Below are 17,825 nucleotides of genomic sequence, written 5' to 3' on the forward strand. Positions count from 1 at the left end.
GTATAAACAATCTCTGCAAGTTACAGCAAAGTAACAATATTTTTTAAGAAAAACTTATCAAAGAGTCCACTGTAGCCTTACGTAACATCAGAAATAGATTGTAAAATTAGATTTGAGAAAAAAATTTCTTTATTATTTTTAGAGTAGCACCAATGATTTACTTCAGGAGTTGCTAGTTAAATTAGAAAAAAAAAGCCTCTTCAATAAATCTCTTCTCATCTTTTAAAGCGAACTAATTTATACGGTATGAAATTAAATGCACACGAAAACAAAAAACATAATTGTTCATTTACTTAAAAAAGCTTTATTATTCCTAATTGGTAAATTTGCTTTTGCACATAATTATTTCAGTAGGGATCATTTTTACAGACGCTGAATTTAATTCATAGATCTGTCTTTTCACAACACCAACAGAAGTAGCATTTCCGTTGGTATGTAAATTTTTTTTTGAAATAATAACTAGTTAATAAAATTTCAACGTTCTAAAAATCTAAAAAATAATTAAAGCTTTTTCCCGAAGTTATAGAAAGCTTTAGAAATTTTAATATTTAGTTTGTTTTTTTGGAACACTTTGTGAGACCTCACTGTTATAATATATTCGTCAACAATATTTCGAGGTTACACAACCAAATCTATCATGAATCCTTGACACTTTTCAGTTTTTACAATATGTTTTTTAGTCCGAAATCCAATTCAAAAGATAAATTAGCCTGTGCAAAATTCTATCATATATTTCAGCAAGGCAGCCAACTTTCTACGCTTTTTGGAAAAAATTTATTCCAGAGGTAGCTCTATGTTTATGTTTTAATGTATCATTTTTTATTCATTAAACTTATTTTCCACGCTACTTTGTTCCATTACTTTCGTGGCGCGGCTTCTAAGATGTTGGCGAAATTACCAAAAACTCTGAAAGCTTTGGTTTTTAATTTTCTACCACTCCATAAAATGTTTCGCAAACAGCATAGTAGTTGGTAAACCTGATTTTAGATATCGTTTCAACAGTCTAATTTTATCATATATACGTGCATAAGAAAATACGAGTGAGATGCATGCGCACTCAACAAAACTGTAACTTACCTAGAAAAGACAGATGTCGCAGTTCTATACAAATTTAAAGTTCTCAAAATATTTATTTTTATATTCTACCATATTTCTAACCAATGGTGACTAGCATCATTTATAAACCGGTTTAATTTTTTTCAAAAAAGGGAACAATTTCGTGCCTTAACAGAGCAGATTGGAAGCTCCTTGGCCAAGAAAAACCTCCAACTCAAGTACCTTTAACTTCAGATAAAGTTGTAATTTTAAATAATATCTACTATCTTGCCACTATCTGAGCTTTAGAACTGAAAAATAATTTAAAATTGCCAACTTGGCGAGATTTTTCTTTCTAGATGAATATAAAAAACAATAATTAATCCTTCAATTTTTGCTATGAGGACAGATAATGGAGCGTTGGAGTGACTTTTTAAAAATATAAGAGATTCGATTACAAATGCTTTTCTCTTTCAAAAAACAACGACATTTGATCATATTTACAATTTGAGCTAATTTCAGAATTAGCTAAAAACATGTTAAACTTGATTATGGATAACTGTTGAAAACAGTTATAAAAATATCATATTATTCGCAAAAATGAGTATTTCATGTGCCTACAGATATTTCGAATAATAGCTGCTTACACTTAACTTACATTTCGTTGTAGTTTTGTATATTTAAAACTCCTCTCGTTTTCTTTCTCTCTCTCTCTCTCAAAAAAGGAAGAAATAAATAAAGGGCCCATAAGTTACAGCCCAGAAACAACTTAATATATCCTATCTATGAGATACCTAACAATATTAGGTAACAAATGAAATACGTAAACAATGGTAATGAAAATGCTCATAAACACAATGTAAAACAATAACAAATTATTCCAATAATAAATTCATACTCCACACAAAGATAAAATTATACTTAATGAGAATATTAAAAATAGATGAGATATTATCCTCCGATGTTGAATAAAATTGCAAACACTATGTTTGAAATATTTTAGTTCAAAAAAAATAACACATTATTATTTTTAAAGGTAATATTTTTAAATTATATATTAATTATAAATTATATATTAATAAAGGTATTATTTTTAAAGGTATTCTTACTTCCATACCATGTTAAAATAGTTTGAGTTCTCAACTAATGAATCGATTTTTTTAAAACTTTATATTTCATTCGTCATTTTTGAATAAAATTATTCAAAAAGTTTTTAAAATTCATGTTAGTAACTTAAGAAATGTTTTTTTACAAGTAAATAAATACTTTAATCATGTCTGGCGTACTTAATGTTTGTCCACTGCCACAAGAAAAGTTTAAACTTTAACTTAATTGTTACTCTAGAAAATAGTTTGTCAGTTCAAAAGTAAAAAAAGTTTATTTTAAGACAAATGCTTTAACCCTTTTAAAGGCTGTGGTAAATTTATTCATCGCCAATTGTAAAGGTCCAAGGTACACTATTTTACCTCTTTTTTGTTGCTTCCCTGATGAAGTATGTTTGAATAAAGTTGGCAACCATATGTCAGTTTTAAAAAACGTATTAAAAGTTATATTATGCATAATTCCTTTTGCAGTTCGTAGTATTTATAAAATTCATTTTATAAATAAAAATCAGAGATTTTTGAACAGATCTCAGATATTTCCGAATCTCCGATATCAAATCTGCAATCGGAAATAGGAAAGTTCAATTGCATAAATTCAGCAAACATTTTTTGTGAATTCAGTGTGATCTTCCGGCTTAAACGGAAAAGTTGGCAACTATTCACATCAATACAGTAAAAATTCATATCAAAAACAACATTGACACAGAATATTCATGTCCGTAAACTGAATATTCACATTATTTTAGTGAATATTCATAGAGAATACCCATTAAAAGTTCCTCACAGCATCATCTGGTGTTCCAGCGTTGGGTAAGCAGGAGGATTTATAGATTCCTGCGCAGTCACAGACGCACAAATATTCTTTGAGCGCTCTTGCAGCGCCACCACCGGCGAAGGAGAATAACATATGTTGTGATCGGAGTTGTGTTGTTTACTGGAATTCAAAGCTTGTACATTGGTGTGGCGTATGGAGGCCGGAGAAGAAGTGGAGCACGCACTGTTGCGATAGTTGTCTTTGCATCCTGCCAAAATTTAAAATATTGTCATATTTATTTTTAAAAAAACAAGAAATCCTTCTAATTATGCAACTATGAAAAAACTAATTAATATGTACTAATTTTACTAAATATTTCTATTAGTACTAATTATTACAAATTACTATACCATAATTTAGATTAGTTTTATTAATAATAGGCACTAATTTGGTTTGATTGTTAACATTATACTAGAGCAGACTGTTTATCAGGATTATCAGGTTTAAAAAAAACCCAAAAAAATCAAGAAAATTCTTCTAATTATGCAACTATGAAAAAATAATCTTCTAAACTAATTAATTCGTACTAATTTTACTAAATATTTCCATTAGAACTAATTATTGCAAATTACCATACCATAATTTAGATAAGATTCATTAGTAATAGGTACTAATTTGGTTTGCATTATAAGTACTAATTTGGTTTGATTGTTAACGTTGCACTAGACAGAGTGCCTATCAGGTTTTAAAACCAAAAATAAGAAAACCCTTTTCATTATGCAACTGTGAAAAACCCTTTACTGAACAAATTAGTTCGTACTAATTTTACTAAATATTTCGATTCTTACTAATTATTAAAAAGTACCATACCATAATTTAGATCGGATTGATTAGTAATAGGCAATAATTTGGTTTGATTGTTAACGTTGCACTAGAGCAGAGTGCCTATCAGGTTTTAGAAAGAAACCCAAAAAAATCAAGAAAAACCATCTAATTATGTAACTTAAGAAAGAAACACTCTTCTAAACTAATTAGTACGTATTAATTTTACTAAATATTTCTAATAGTACTAATTATTACAAATTACCGCACCATAATTTAGATAGAATTCATTAATAATGGGTATTAATTAGATTTGCATTAAAAGTACTCATTTGGTTTGATTGTTAACGTTGTACTAGAACAGAGAGTCCATCAGGACATTAAAAGTTTCCTAAGCTCTGTTATAAAGTCCACGATTTTGGACCTAACTAATATTTAACTTAAAATACAACCTTCGTATGTATTGTACGTATTTCTTCCAAGAGTTTGACAGTTAAAAGATTCGATACTAGTGTGGCAAATAAAAGCTTACCACCATTTAGTAAATTAGATGGAGTTCCCTGATACATTGTAGCAGCAGGTAGAGCCAAAGAAGAACTGTATCTGTTGTGCGGACACATTACAGCGTCTTTGGTGTTCTTCTCTGGCTTGAAGACAGCTATATAAACTTTTGGCATAAAGAGGCAAGCTAACTGAACAGCTCCACTCAGACTGAGAAGCGAGCTCAGGGTCACTGAGCGGATAGTGTTACTGGTGCTGAGAACAAACAGCGGCAAGAAAGCCAACCAGATGACGCATGTCGTATAGTTCGTGAAAGTGAGATATCTGTGGAAAAAAATAACTATTTTTAAAACATGAAGACTTAAATTAATATGTAATATTATACTTATATATATTTAGGACTTGTTTATGAAAAATATACTTTATACAACATATCTAAATTGCTCCACTCAGGTTGAGCCGCTAGTTCGGGGTAACTCAGTTAGTGTAGGTTGTTCAGATGGGACATAGCACGAAAATGGCAGGGATACACTGCTCTAAAAGAATTAAGAAACCCTTATTTTTCAACACTATTAGATATGTTATTTTACTATATAACCGTCGTTGAACAGCCGGCCCAATTCTGGGCTTACGACTACTAATCAAAGCCCGAAGAATACTGGTGACTTCCAAGCAAAAGAAAAAGAGGACGACTACTAATGTTCAACTTCTTAGCCTTGTAATTTTCAACCTAATAAAGAAGAAAATGGAACTTCTGGATCAAGTATTGGGAGAAATTTGCCTTCGTGGTGGAACTAAACCGCATATGTGTTACATGGAGAGGAAGACCACGTGAACCTCCCATGGTTACCCTGATGGCAAGGGGACTCTTACCCATGATCTGTCTACCACTGAGGATATTTTAAGTCAACGCTGTGGTTGGTGCAAGCCAGATGACGAGTTCATATCGACCAGCCATCGCTGGGATTCGAACCCGGTTCACCTCATTGGAAAGCGAACGCTCTATCCCTTGTGTCACCTCGGCTCTAGTAGATATGTTGGAAAGAAAGGTAAAAAAAATACGTTTGATTGGTCATTAACACAATTTCAATACCTTTTCAAGTCTAAAATAAATTAAATCGCACGACAGCCCTTGGAGGACCAAAGTCTACTGTACCCACCCTAGTTATCTTGACCATGGGCTTTAGTGGACAGGAGCTGATGTTCCGGATGGGTGATCTGAACATGGAATCCCAATTATTATTTAGTCCCCAAGCAGCTTTGAACTCATTTTATCAACCCACCGAAGAAAAAGGGTGAGTCAACCGTCCGAGGATAGAGCCCCCCCCCCCCCCCACCTGTGGGACGGGAGGCGCTACCACTCAGCCAACACCCAATGTCCCTATCCTGAAATTAATCGTGGAATTATCTGTTGAAACTACTGCTGTATGCTCAATAAATAAGCCCCATTTTTTTAATAAAATTTTTGTAAAACTTTGTTTTAGAGCTAGCCATTGTTTCGCAGTAGAGTTGAAATGAGCAGAACATACCTAGCTTCATTAAAACCATCTGGGCATTTCCGTGTCTTGAATGCATAGACTGTGCAGAACCCAATTAGAATGAAAGGGTATATGAGACCAACCAGATAAGAGGCTGTGTCAGAACCCAGGCATATCAGGACATTTTCTTCTCTCGTAGGATACATATAAGCTACTGCTGGACGATCATACAGCAACCAGGTGGTGTTGATAATGGCTAAAACAAACAGTATTTATTATATTATCTTTAACTTCATTTTACAGCAGTATTTTATAAAACTTTATTTTATTTTCTCGTCGTTGAACAGCCGACCCAATTTTTGGATTTAAGACTTCTAATGTTCAACTCCGTAGCCTTGTAATTTTGAACCCAATCTAGAAAAAAAGGGAACTCCTAGATCAAGTATTGGGAGAAATTTGCCTTCGTGGAGGACTTTTTGATGGAACGAACCCGCATTTGCATTGCATGGAACCTCCCACGGTTAGCCGGACGGTAAGGGGACTCTAACTCATGTCTACAATTCAGGATATTTTACGTCAGCATTGTGGTCGTTGCAAGCTGGATGCGGAACCAGCATCGCCGGGATTCGAATCCGTTTCACCTTATTGGAAGGTGAGCGCTCTGTCCCTTGAGCCATCGCGGCTCTATCAAACTTTAATATGAAAGGGGTTTTAAGTCTCAATATCACCTTTCGTTTAGTTCACCTTTCGTAACCCTCTCTTACTCATACTTTGTGTAATCTTCATGCAATATTTTGAGAAAAAAATTTCTAAATTTTAACAGAAGAAAAGATTTGTAGATGACATCCTTGTTTTTCTAGACATAAGGTTCTAACAAAACATGGAAATTTTTTTTTTTTAAAAAAATGGTTACAAATGAGACAAACATTAGTATTTTGATGCATTAGTGAAATTAACTTTAAAAAATATATATATCATTGTTGAATTTTATTAAAATAATAACAATATTTAAAAAATGTATTAAAATATTAATAGCGAAGGACTTGCTCAAAAAATGTTAATCCTGATAAAAATAAAACTTGTAAAAACATGTACAGCATTCCCTGAGTAATAAAATTTAATACAGTGCTTAATGAAGAACTTCGTGATTTTCTCAAACAAACATGTGTAAAGTATACCATAAAAAATCAATAGTTAACCCACTGACGGTTTAGCAAATGAGAAAAATTGGGAGAATGTTTTGTCCCAATGCACTATTTTCCCATCTAATAACTTGAAAAAACCGGTTTTGCTATTCGGAGAAGACTGCAGGTTAAAATGCGAATTTTTTCGTGCAGAAGTGTCAGTGGGTTAAAAATTTAAATCTGCATCTTAAATTATATATTATGATTTCTTGAAATCAAATTGATGAGCCGTGGTGGCACAGGGGATAGAGCTATCGCCTCCCAATGAGGTGAACCGGGTTCGAATCCCGGCGAAGGCTGGCTTATTCGAATTCCGCACCCGGCTCACACCGACTATAGTGCTGACGTAAAATATCCTCAGTGGTAGACGAATGATGGGTAAGAGTCCCCTTGCTGTCAGGCTAACCGTTGTTGGTCTTTGTAGTTTTCCAAATGCTGATCCTGCACAAATGCTGATTAGTTCCATCAAAAAGTCCTTCACGAAGGGAAATTTCTCCCAATACTTGTTCCAAGAGTACTTTTGTCTTCTGGATTGGGTTCAAAATTACGAGGCAGCGGAGTGGAACATAGGTAGCCGTAAACTGAAAATTTTGTCGGCTGTTCAACGACGGTTATAAAATAAAATAAAAATCAACTTGGTTGCTGAAAGAAAATAAAACAATCTATGACTTTTAACTGTAGTTGTGCGAAACTACATTTCTCTTTTGAGATATTATTCCTTCACTATATTAAAATATTCTTATTTCGAAGAGCTTTTGCTAAAAATGTTCTAGAAACATACCTTCAACAGAAACGAGTAAGGCTGTGATGATGAGTTGTGATTTAGGACTGGTGTAACGAGGTTTCTGGCATGGCTTGTGACGCCTCTGAGCAAAGATGCGGGCAATTCTGTTGGTTTTTGTGACCACTGCGGCATAACACAAACTGTAGCAAAATCCTAAGAAAAATCGCGTGATTCCGCATGTACAGGGACTCGGTTTCGCAACAATCACGAAGGTCATGCTGAAGGAAAGGAATATACCTATAAATAATTGAAATAATTTTTTATAGAAATAGTTGCAAACTGATCATCATCATGAATGTAACCAAACATGAGAACCTGAACATGAACATGACAACATCTGGAAACCTAAGTCCGCATAGTTTGTCTAAGCTAAGAACTCCTCCCGCTACAAAGTCTGAGGCCATCTGTTGCTATAGAAACATGTTCGCTGAAACAGTGTTCACCCCTACTTGAAATAATTAAACATCGTTACCATAGTCACCGCCACAGGTCCAGAAGAATGTCTGGGGGAGTTCTTATTTTAGACAAACTATACTAAACCATGCACCTCCTACATCAGAAAGCCTCCACACGGTTTCTTATAAGTAGTCTGCGCAGACTATTCAATAAGTGAACTAGTTGTGCGCATGAACCAAAACTTTATTTTAATAAATGAAAGAAATTTATCTTATATATTTGAGAAATGAATCTGTGGTGGTAGACAAGTAAATAAAACAAACTAATTATATGCATAAATTAAAAATTTTTTAGACTATATTGCTATCACTTTCTTATTTTTTACTAGATTTCGTATTCAATGGCTCTTTCATAAACTGATTTATCTCCATAGTGGTCTAATCGGACTACCTATAAGAAACCGCGTGGAGGCCTTCAGTTACAGGAGGCGTTGTCTGAACTGAACTGAATTTATTAATTGGGCAACTCGGCCCATTTCCCATTCATCATGACAATACAAACAATGTGTAAAAACCATTTGGTCATTTTAAAAAATGCTTAAAAAATAATAATTAAAAGATCGAGGTGGTGCAAAAATCGTCATAAAATATTACAAATAAAGTAATAAATAATATGAAGTTTTTCAGGTCTATAAAGCTCACATTGTAAATAAAACATGTTATTTGAAGAACGTCTCTATTTCCATAATACATCATGTTGTTACCTGAGGCCGTTTACGGTCCTTTTCCTATTTATCTTGTAGATAGTGACTTTAAAGTGATACTTTATAAAGAATAAAATGGTGGTAGATTTTCAATATTAATTTGTTCTGTAATAATTAATTTATATAATCAAACTATAAGAATTTAAAATGCATGTAATAATCAATCTATAAGAATTTAAAATGCATGTAATAATCAAACTATAAGAATTTAAAATGCAATGCGGAGTGTCAAAAACTTACAAAACTGTTAATTTATGCATGTTATTTATATTGTAAACAAAGCGTATTAGTAAAATTGTGTATCTTACCGTCAGTATATGAAACACCGGTATTCTACAAAATATCTAGTTATTGTACAGAATGCTTAGCACTAATGGATAAAATATGAAATATCAGAATTTTTTTTAAGCTTTACCTAGTCATGGCATAGAATAATTAGGCATTCCAAAGAACTGCAAATGTTTTCTAGGCGAAGTACGAGTGATGTGAATTATTGTACACTTACTTGTCTAAGTATCGTATATTTCATTGCAAGTCCATTGTATGTTTTTCTTTATTCAGTATATTGTGTCGGGTATTGTGCCGAGATATTTTATAGAATGCCTCGGCAATGTGTGAAAGATTGATTATTTCATATTTAGAAGATGGATTCTAACCATTTTTAGACTGAATTGTTATTCTATGTAGAATGCCGTATTTTATACATTTTCAAAAACATATGCCCTAAAATATTTTCATTTATAAAATTATTATTCTTTTTTTTCTTCACTATATAAAGTAGGGTTGGGTTTTTGCCGTCAAAAACTGGTTTTTGACATGACAGTGGTAAAAACCGTGTTTTTACCGGTAAAACCTGTCAAAAACCTACTGTTTTCTATAATTTATGGCATATAGCCGACAATATATTATTTTCACATAATTGCTTTTGTAAATGATTGAATAAATGAATGTTGTAAATGATTGCTATTGATTTTGCAACTATATACATGTATTCTTATAGAAGGATTTACATTCATATAGAAATATACTTATTGAAAATAGTGATACTTATTTTTATCATTATAGCTTGACTTGCAAAGGATTCAAAATTTTGCTCTTCTTAATTGTTAGAAATAAACAAACAAACAAAAAAGCTTGGAACTATTAATAAATTCAAGAACTAAAAAGAAGAATTTAAAATTTGGCATTTCTTAAATATTAGAAATAAGCTAAACAAAACTTTCAAAACTTGTAGCTACTAACAAACTCTAAGTCAAGAATGACTTTACATTCTTCAGTAATGTTATATGCCAAACAAAATGATGCCTGGAAATGTTGAAAATTTTGTTTAGTATCCTAATATTTTACTTCAAATAGTATGTTTTGATATAATCATGCTGGGAAAATGCAAGAATCTGTTCTTAAATATCTTTTAACAACTTTTTTTCTAATTTTATTGCCTAAAATGAATTAATTTTAAATTACAAGCAGTTAAACTCAAATAAAAATACAGTTTTACCAAAACTATGGGTTTTTGACAGTTTTTGACATGACGGTAAAAACCATGGTATAAACCGGTAAAAACCGTCATGTGTCAAAAACTTGCCAAGCCTGATATAAAGATAGATTTCTAATTCTCACCATAGTATTCAAAATGGCAGGAAATAAATTTTTTTTTCCAATGGCAAAGAAAAATGACAATCTCCTTTGAGATTAACAAGAACAGGAATAAAAAAGAACAAACACAATAAGAGAAACGTCAAAAATTTAATAGACCTCTAGGATAGCTTCAGCTCGGAGCCCCCCCCCCCACGCAAAGCCGTTTATCCGAACAAATGGTTCCTGACCATGATTTCCTCTCTTACAGCCTTTTCACGGGGATTATCTGAAATATTTTTGTCTAAGCTATTCCTCCAATTTCTTGAAGAAACACGATAAATCAGCAAGGCTTTCCAATTTTGCCTTATTAGATTTTTATACAAAGTTTATGAAAAAAAAAATAACAGATACAAAATTGAATCTTGCACCAATAACCTCACACTTGAATTTAAATACATTTTTTGGAGGTGAATTGAGTATTGAAAGCAATTAAAATACGTTTTGTTTACCTAGTAGAAGCAATCCACTGAGCTCCCTTCCCGACGCTTTTATTATGGGAGTATCTTTGTACTTCCAAAATTCAATAGCAAACAAGATTGTAGTGACCATGCCCATACCAGCGAACGCCATGGTACCAATAGCCCACGGACTGCTGTAGCTCAGGTAAGCTTCTGGAATATTTTCACAGGTAGTTTTAGTAACGCTGGGTATCGTTCCGAGTGGACAATCTACGCAGTGATATTCATCCGGAAGATACTGATACGTGGAACAGTTGGTGCAGAGCCAGCAACAGGTATCTCCTTCCAACTGTAGCTTGGCCTGACCCATCTGACAGGGAGCGCTGCAAAATGACCTCGGAAATTCCGTGACCACCTGCTTGAACCTAAGAGCGTTTTTATCCAGATCTAGAGATGGAAAACCTCTGTCGGACACTGTAAGAAGATAAATATACATAAGTAGGAAAATTATGAATGACGTTCAATTTTTGTAATATACAGGATGATTCAGAATAAAGGTTACAAACACTGGGTAACCTCTTAATTCTAAAGTACATGACATGCCTCATTTTATAGAACAGCGGTAGGTTCTTTTGTCAAAGAAAGTAGTAGGGTTTTACCCATTAACTCAATGGTAATGTTCTAGTCAAAAGCGATGCAGCATGCATGGCACGAAAGACCAAAACAAACTTGTAAACGAAAATATCCGACCCAACTAAGCGGTGCATCGCATGCAGTGTGTCTCTGATGATCAAATACCAAACTGGTAAAAACATTTAAACTCTTATCTTTATAAAGTGGCCACTTTTCTTAGAAGACCATGAATTTGTAGTTAGTGACTCAGTTAGTTTCAATGTATTAATATTTTTTAAAATTTCCTTATGGAACGCTCATAAATACGATGGCTGTTTTTTAAGTAACGGCCGTATGAAAATTAAAACCAAACGAAAGCAAATTTTCATAATGCAAATTTATTTTTTAATTCTACATAGGTTTCTCTCTCTTTCTTTTAATGCTTGCAAAGTTTTCTTAAACAATTATATCACCTTACAATCAGATTTAGAATACCTTCTTCATAGTAATTTGCCGCCTGCTTCTATAACCAAGAGGTCACGACGTTTTCATATCTTTGTTGTACTGATTGCCGCCAAAATGATGTTTGAAACATCGGAAAAGATGAAAATCACTTAGCGCAAAGTCTGGTCTGTATTAAGGAGTGGTCCAAAACGTCCCACCCGAAAGAGACTAATGAAGCTAGGGACTAAACTTTGGAGAGAGTTATTGTCATGGAGTAGCAAAATTTCCTGTCAGCGTGCCAGTAGGAAGCTTCGTAAACTGCACAAATCTGCCAGTGACTGAATGTGGAAGACAGGTTTTTTTGCCGACAAAAAACACATTACTGACCGTACCTCATATGCAGCGGGCGATTAGTTAAACTTGAACATTTTAAAGACACAGAACTAACCGTACAGGTTAATCACGCAACTGTAACTGAACACGGTTGTTTCCAAGGAATGCCAGGAGACGACGCAAGCACTCGTTGCGACGCATGGGTCCCCTGTTAGTGTAGACAACAAAACGGCCCTTACTTATAAAACAGTCCTCGTATATTATAGTATTTTTCTAAATAATATGTTTCTCAGTTATTTGGCAATTACTATAAATATTTTGAAAGTGTTAATATTTCGGCATTTTCGAATTCACAAAGGGTTTCATTATTCAATTGACCTGAGCAATAAGTGAACTACGTTTAATTAAAATTTTATTTTTAATTAAAAACAATTTCTGAACTTTAATTTTAGATATTTTTGGCACGACATTATCATTGTCGTGACAGCCCAGGGAGAGCCCGGGCCTTTTCTAGACATCTCTCCATGCCACTCTCCTTATTGACGAATATGTTTACGAATTCAATTTTATTATGTTAACTGTCCAAAGCACTATTTTTATTCATTAGTTTTATTTTGCTTATGTAGCAAAATGTGGTGTAACTGTAGTAAAACGTTGCAACGGACATAATAGTTAACCTTTCTTGAAAATAATAATTTCAATATTATTAAAGAAGTGCAAATCTGAACTCTGTAGAAATAAATTAATTTTTCTACTTTTCTTACTGCGGTAGACCTATGGTTATTTTAAAAGTAAAAAGTGAAATTAAATTCACGAGAAAGAATTTAAAAGTGCGATATTTTTCGAAAACTCAATGTCGTGCACAAACACTAACTATCGCTTTTCGGCTGGTCAAACTTGATCTCTATAACCTTATTTTATCTGGGTTTCAAAACGTCTCGCGTAGTCTATTTTTCTAGAAGTTAAACAGTTAATAATCGTCGGAATTAAAAGATTTCTATTCCATAGAGCAAAAACAAGAATTTTTTGCAAGCTAGAAAACTGTAGTAGCATTTTAGAAAATTACAATGTAGTATTTATCTTTAAGAAAATGTGATTGATTTTTTAACAATTTTAAACGATTAAAAAACGGTTGATATTAATAATGCATGACATTTCTTTTCTTTTTAAGCATTACTCAAAATAAACTCCAAGAGAAGCTGAATGAAATATAATCCTGGTTTAAAGTTAACGGTCAGAAATCGCAACTACTAACTATCCAACATAAAAGAAAAACCATCCTCCCAAAAAAACCAAGCTGTTCTCCTCGACAAAACTATCCGATTTTCAAAAGAGTAAAATATTTTGGTCTGGTTGTGAACAGCAAATTCAATAAAAAATATCTTGTCAAATCAATTATCAATGAAGCACAAGTAGTCTACCTCAAACTTCTTCTTCTTCAAAACTCTTAAACGAAACTCACATTTAAACTACTATACATCGCAATGATTCATCTCATTCTAACTTACACATTTCCAGTGTGATATGTTACATCTCCCGATCTTAACACTAAATGTACCAATACTTAATAAATACATATTTCTACCATAGCCGGTCAAATAACCGGACTTTATTTTTCTTGATTGAATGTATGAAATATGGATGTTAGGAAGGAAATAAACTTAAAAAAAACTTTATAATTATTAAACAAAATTGTATATTGTCAATTTTTTATGTATTACACACAGAAAGAATAAGAATTTTTAATTCGTTGCTCAACGCATTTTTTACATGTACAAGGTGTTTCCATTCTACATTTTCCGCAACCATATTTCTTTTAATTACTATTATTTCTATAAGTTTTATAATTATAAGAATGTATAAGAATTGTAAGAAATATAATTCTTATATTTATTTTTATAATTAAATATTTTTTCTTCTAAGAACTTGTGCTGTCTTGATTGTTTCGACATTTTTCTGGGTAAAAACTAACACTTGGTTGGAAATGAAGTAAAGCTATCAAAATAAAATGTAAGCTACTAACCAAAACATTTAGTTTTTGTCACTTTTTCTGACACAAAAATGCCAATCTAAAATTTTAGGTACTTTCTTAACATTTGAATTCACAGTTATTCTGATTGAACTAACTTCAGAAATGTGTAACTCATCGAATGCAATACGTTGAACACGCAAGACATCGTAATTTCTGATCCGATAATCATATCAAGCAATAAATTGTTCGTCTGTTCAAATGACCGGTTGTAGTAGAAATAGGTATACAACACGTACTATTCGAAACAAAATACAAAAAACACAATAATGATAGAATATTAACTGTATATAATTGTTAGAAAAAGTCATGAAGTCAAATGTGCAAAAACGATAAGATGATAAGCGCATTTTCGATGCAACAGTTCTTAAACGGTCATTTAACCGGTAATGGTATAATATTGACCCATTTTGATTTATAGATCATCATATTGCAAAGCAAAATTGCAAATTGTTTTTGAAAAAGCCATAAATTGTGATGTCGGAGGATTTCATTAAATGTTTGCTATTGAAAACTTGAAAGAAGACATAAAGTTCAGGCCAATGGCTGCTTTATTCTAGCAGGCGACGCATCCTTAACTAGAATACAAATTTTAATTTTCTTTTCACTTAAATTTACATTCCAGTTTCCATAGAGTACCACCTTAAAGTTATAACTTCAAGATGGATGAGAAAAGGGCAGTTAACGGCCCCAAGCGCCCCTATAAATTTTCATGATGATAATGACGAAATTTTATGGTGTTTCCGTGAAAATCTCCGTGAATTACTACTTTCACTTCTAACGGCATTAAATTCGCTGTTTTTAATTTCTATAAACGGATCGCATGAATCCTCTATTTTTCTTTTTAAAAAATGTTTAAGTTATGACTCGTGATTACATAAAGTGCCAGAATTCTATATTGGTACCAGATTTTATTTTACTCATTAATATAATTTTTTCCTCATAAATACATAGATTTTATGACCCGCGTTGGACAGCCCACCCAATCTTTTGGGTTTACGACTACTAATGTTCATCGCCGTCGCCATGTAATTTTAAATAAAACCCAGAAGACAAGGGAACTCCAGGATCAAGCACTGGGAGAAACTTTGCCTTCGTGGAAGACTTTTTTTGATAGAACTAACCCGCATTTGAATTATATGGTGAGAAAAACCACAAAAACCGTTCACGATTAGTTTGACTGGGACTCTAACCATGATCCATCAGCACAGCAGTCGGCGCGAACCGGGTGCGGAATCCGTATCCACCAGTCATCGCTGGGATTCGAAACCGGTTAACCTCAATGGGAGGCGAACGCTAAGTAATATTTTACTAGCATGTGTAATAGACCTAGGCAGATATATATTTTTAATACTTTCAGCGCATGTGGTGCGTCATAGTTTTAATAGGGGTCTTCAGGTACGAAGAAGTTAAGAACCACTGGTCTATTCCCCCCCCCCCAAGTTTCTGTTAGTTAAACGTTTTAAAAGGAGTATTACACAGGGTCGCCTGTCGATGAAGTGGTGTCGATGAAATGGCCTGTCGATGAAGTGATTGTCGATGAAATGAACCAGACCCATTACACATGAGTTGCTTCCTTCACAAGCAATACAGAATTTTTTCGAAAGACAATATGTTTATAAATAAATGAAAAAATCTTATGATGATGGTGTCATAGTTTTCCATTATTATCCGTGAATTTTTATTGGCCAGAAAATCACGTGGTAGGATCCAGTTTTACCTCATTTATTTCCATATTGTTTTGATTGTTATCATCATAAAATTATTAAAAGTCATAAAGGTATTGTTTTTCTATAAATATTTTTGTATCCCTAATTTAAAGTCATTTTCCTGTACTGCTATTATTACGTTTTTAATTGAGGAGTTTAAAATTAAGAGAATTGCTGTTTTTTTATTATTATTATAATGTAATTTTAATTATAATAACATTTACGCTACATTTTAATATAAAGTTATTTAGAAAGGTTGTCTAGTCTAATTAACCGTCTTACAATTATTATTTTTGTGCAAATAACATGAATATACTGTTATAAATTACAGTTAAAGAGATCTGTAAAATGATTTGGAACTTAACGATCAGCTTCACGCACAATAAGATGCAAGCAAAAATTGTATTTAATATATCCGCTTATTTGGTAAGCGAAAATATTAAATTCAGTAGTGAACTCATAAAATTTGTTTAAACAATATAATATTATAACAATATAAATGTTATTAAAAAAATTTTACTTAGAAAAATTACTTCTGTTCACCAATAGATCTAAATATTCATAAAACTAATAAATATAAATATTTTGACGTGGGAAGTTAAGGCACAAGCGTAAGCAAACAGAATTGGTTTTTAGTACATAGATGTTAAGTGAAAAATTTCAACTATAGCAGGAAAACTGTTTTCTACGAAGAAACAGCAACTATGACGCACCAATCATCGGGGTTGATGAGCGGCAGCGAACAGGATTTACCCCCTAGTATAAGTAAATAACAAAAAAATAAACAAAAAATAACATCCAGCCAGTCTTGTCGAAACATCTAAGTTCAATATACGGTTGCAATATTTATTCTTATGGAAAATCGGAGGCCACATTAATACGTCAAACAGACACCGCAAAATGATTACCTCTGTTATAGGCTACTCAGAATTATTATTTTAGTTTTTATTTCATTTTATTTTCTGCAGAACGAACACATAGCTTAAAAATCATTACCAGGGGCTGTCCAGAAATTTTGTGAAAAGTCCGTTTTTGAAAAATTGTGAAAAAATTACTCGTATTTTTGTGAATATAAAATAAACGTTAAGTCACATTCTTTCAACCAGGGTCCACTTTTGAGAATTTGTGCAAATAGGGTCCGTTATTGCAAAAAAAAAAACTTTTTCAAGGAGTTTTTAAATTGTAAAGGCATACAAGATTATGCTCAACACTGTAAAATAATAATTAAAAAAAATTAAATTTTAAAAAATAAAGAGCAATTGCAGCTACTAAAATAGCGATGCAACATATAAATATTTGGTATTTGAAGGCAGAATATTCTTTTCGGACGAATAAAGGAAGAAGCGTCTGCGGAAGAAAAAATTTAGTTAGTTTACATCTGTCTTTCTTCCTGGGAAGGGTTTATTCGATTAACAAAACAATAATGAAGATGAACAAATTTCTGAAGGGTCCGATTAAAAGAAAAATCATTTTGTGAAGGGTCCGTTTTTATGAAAAGATATTTTGTGAAGCGTCCGTTAACGGACCCAAATTTCTTGTAAACAGATCCCTGATTACCATCATTAGAATTAGTAATATGATGTTTGCACGACAAGCAACAGAATTAAGAGGACGAATAAAAGTACTTTAATACTTCATTTAATTAGTTTAAAATTAATGAATCATTGATTTTCTTTGAACATTCCTAATTCTCTAATTATTGAATGTAATAAAGTTAAACTTTTTGTAATCTTTGGTATTTCTTAATTAAATTTTATCATGTAGGTATTTTATTTTAAAATAATAACAATTTAAAATGATAATAATAATAACAATTTAAAATAATAATAATATAAAATAATA

General features: G+C 32.3%; 1 protein-coding gene across 2 annotated transcripts in view; it reads right to left on the bottom strand.

Annotated features, from left to right (window-relative positions):
* Positions 1-2,793: 2,793 nt before the first annotated feature.
* LOC107439307 (metabotropic glutamate receptor 3) overlaps positions 2,794-17,825 on the bottom strand; it is an 82,366-nt gene continuing 67,334 nt past the window's right edge. For both annotated transcript variants that reach the window (XM_071185077.2, XM_087164651.1), the window contains 5 exons: positions 10,908-11,330; positions 7,659-7,898; positions 5,745-5,949; positions 4,247-4,539; positions 2,794-3,160 (listed from right to left, as the gene is read on the bottom strand). In XM_071185077.2, coding sequence (XP_071041178.2) covers positions 2,919-3,160; positions 4,247-4,539; positions 5,745-5,949; positions 7,659-7,898; positions 10,908-11,330 — 1,403 coding nt within the window. In that variant the 3' untranslated portion in view covers positions 2,794-2,918. The remainder of the gene's footprint in view (positions 3,161-4,246; positions 4,540-5,744; positions 5,950-7,658; positions 7,899-10,907; positions 11,331-17,825) is intronic.

This window comes from Parasteatoda tepidariorum, chromosome 5, assembly GCF_982258835.1.
Source record: "Parasteatoda tepidariorum strain Cologne lab strain chromosome 5, Ptep-v5.0, whole genome shotgun sequence".
Classification (NCBI taxonomy): Eukaryota; Metazoa; Arthropoda; class Arachnida; order Araneae; family Theridiidae; genus Parasteatoda; species Parasteatoda tepidariorum.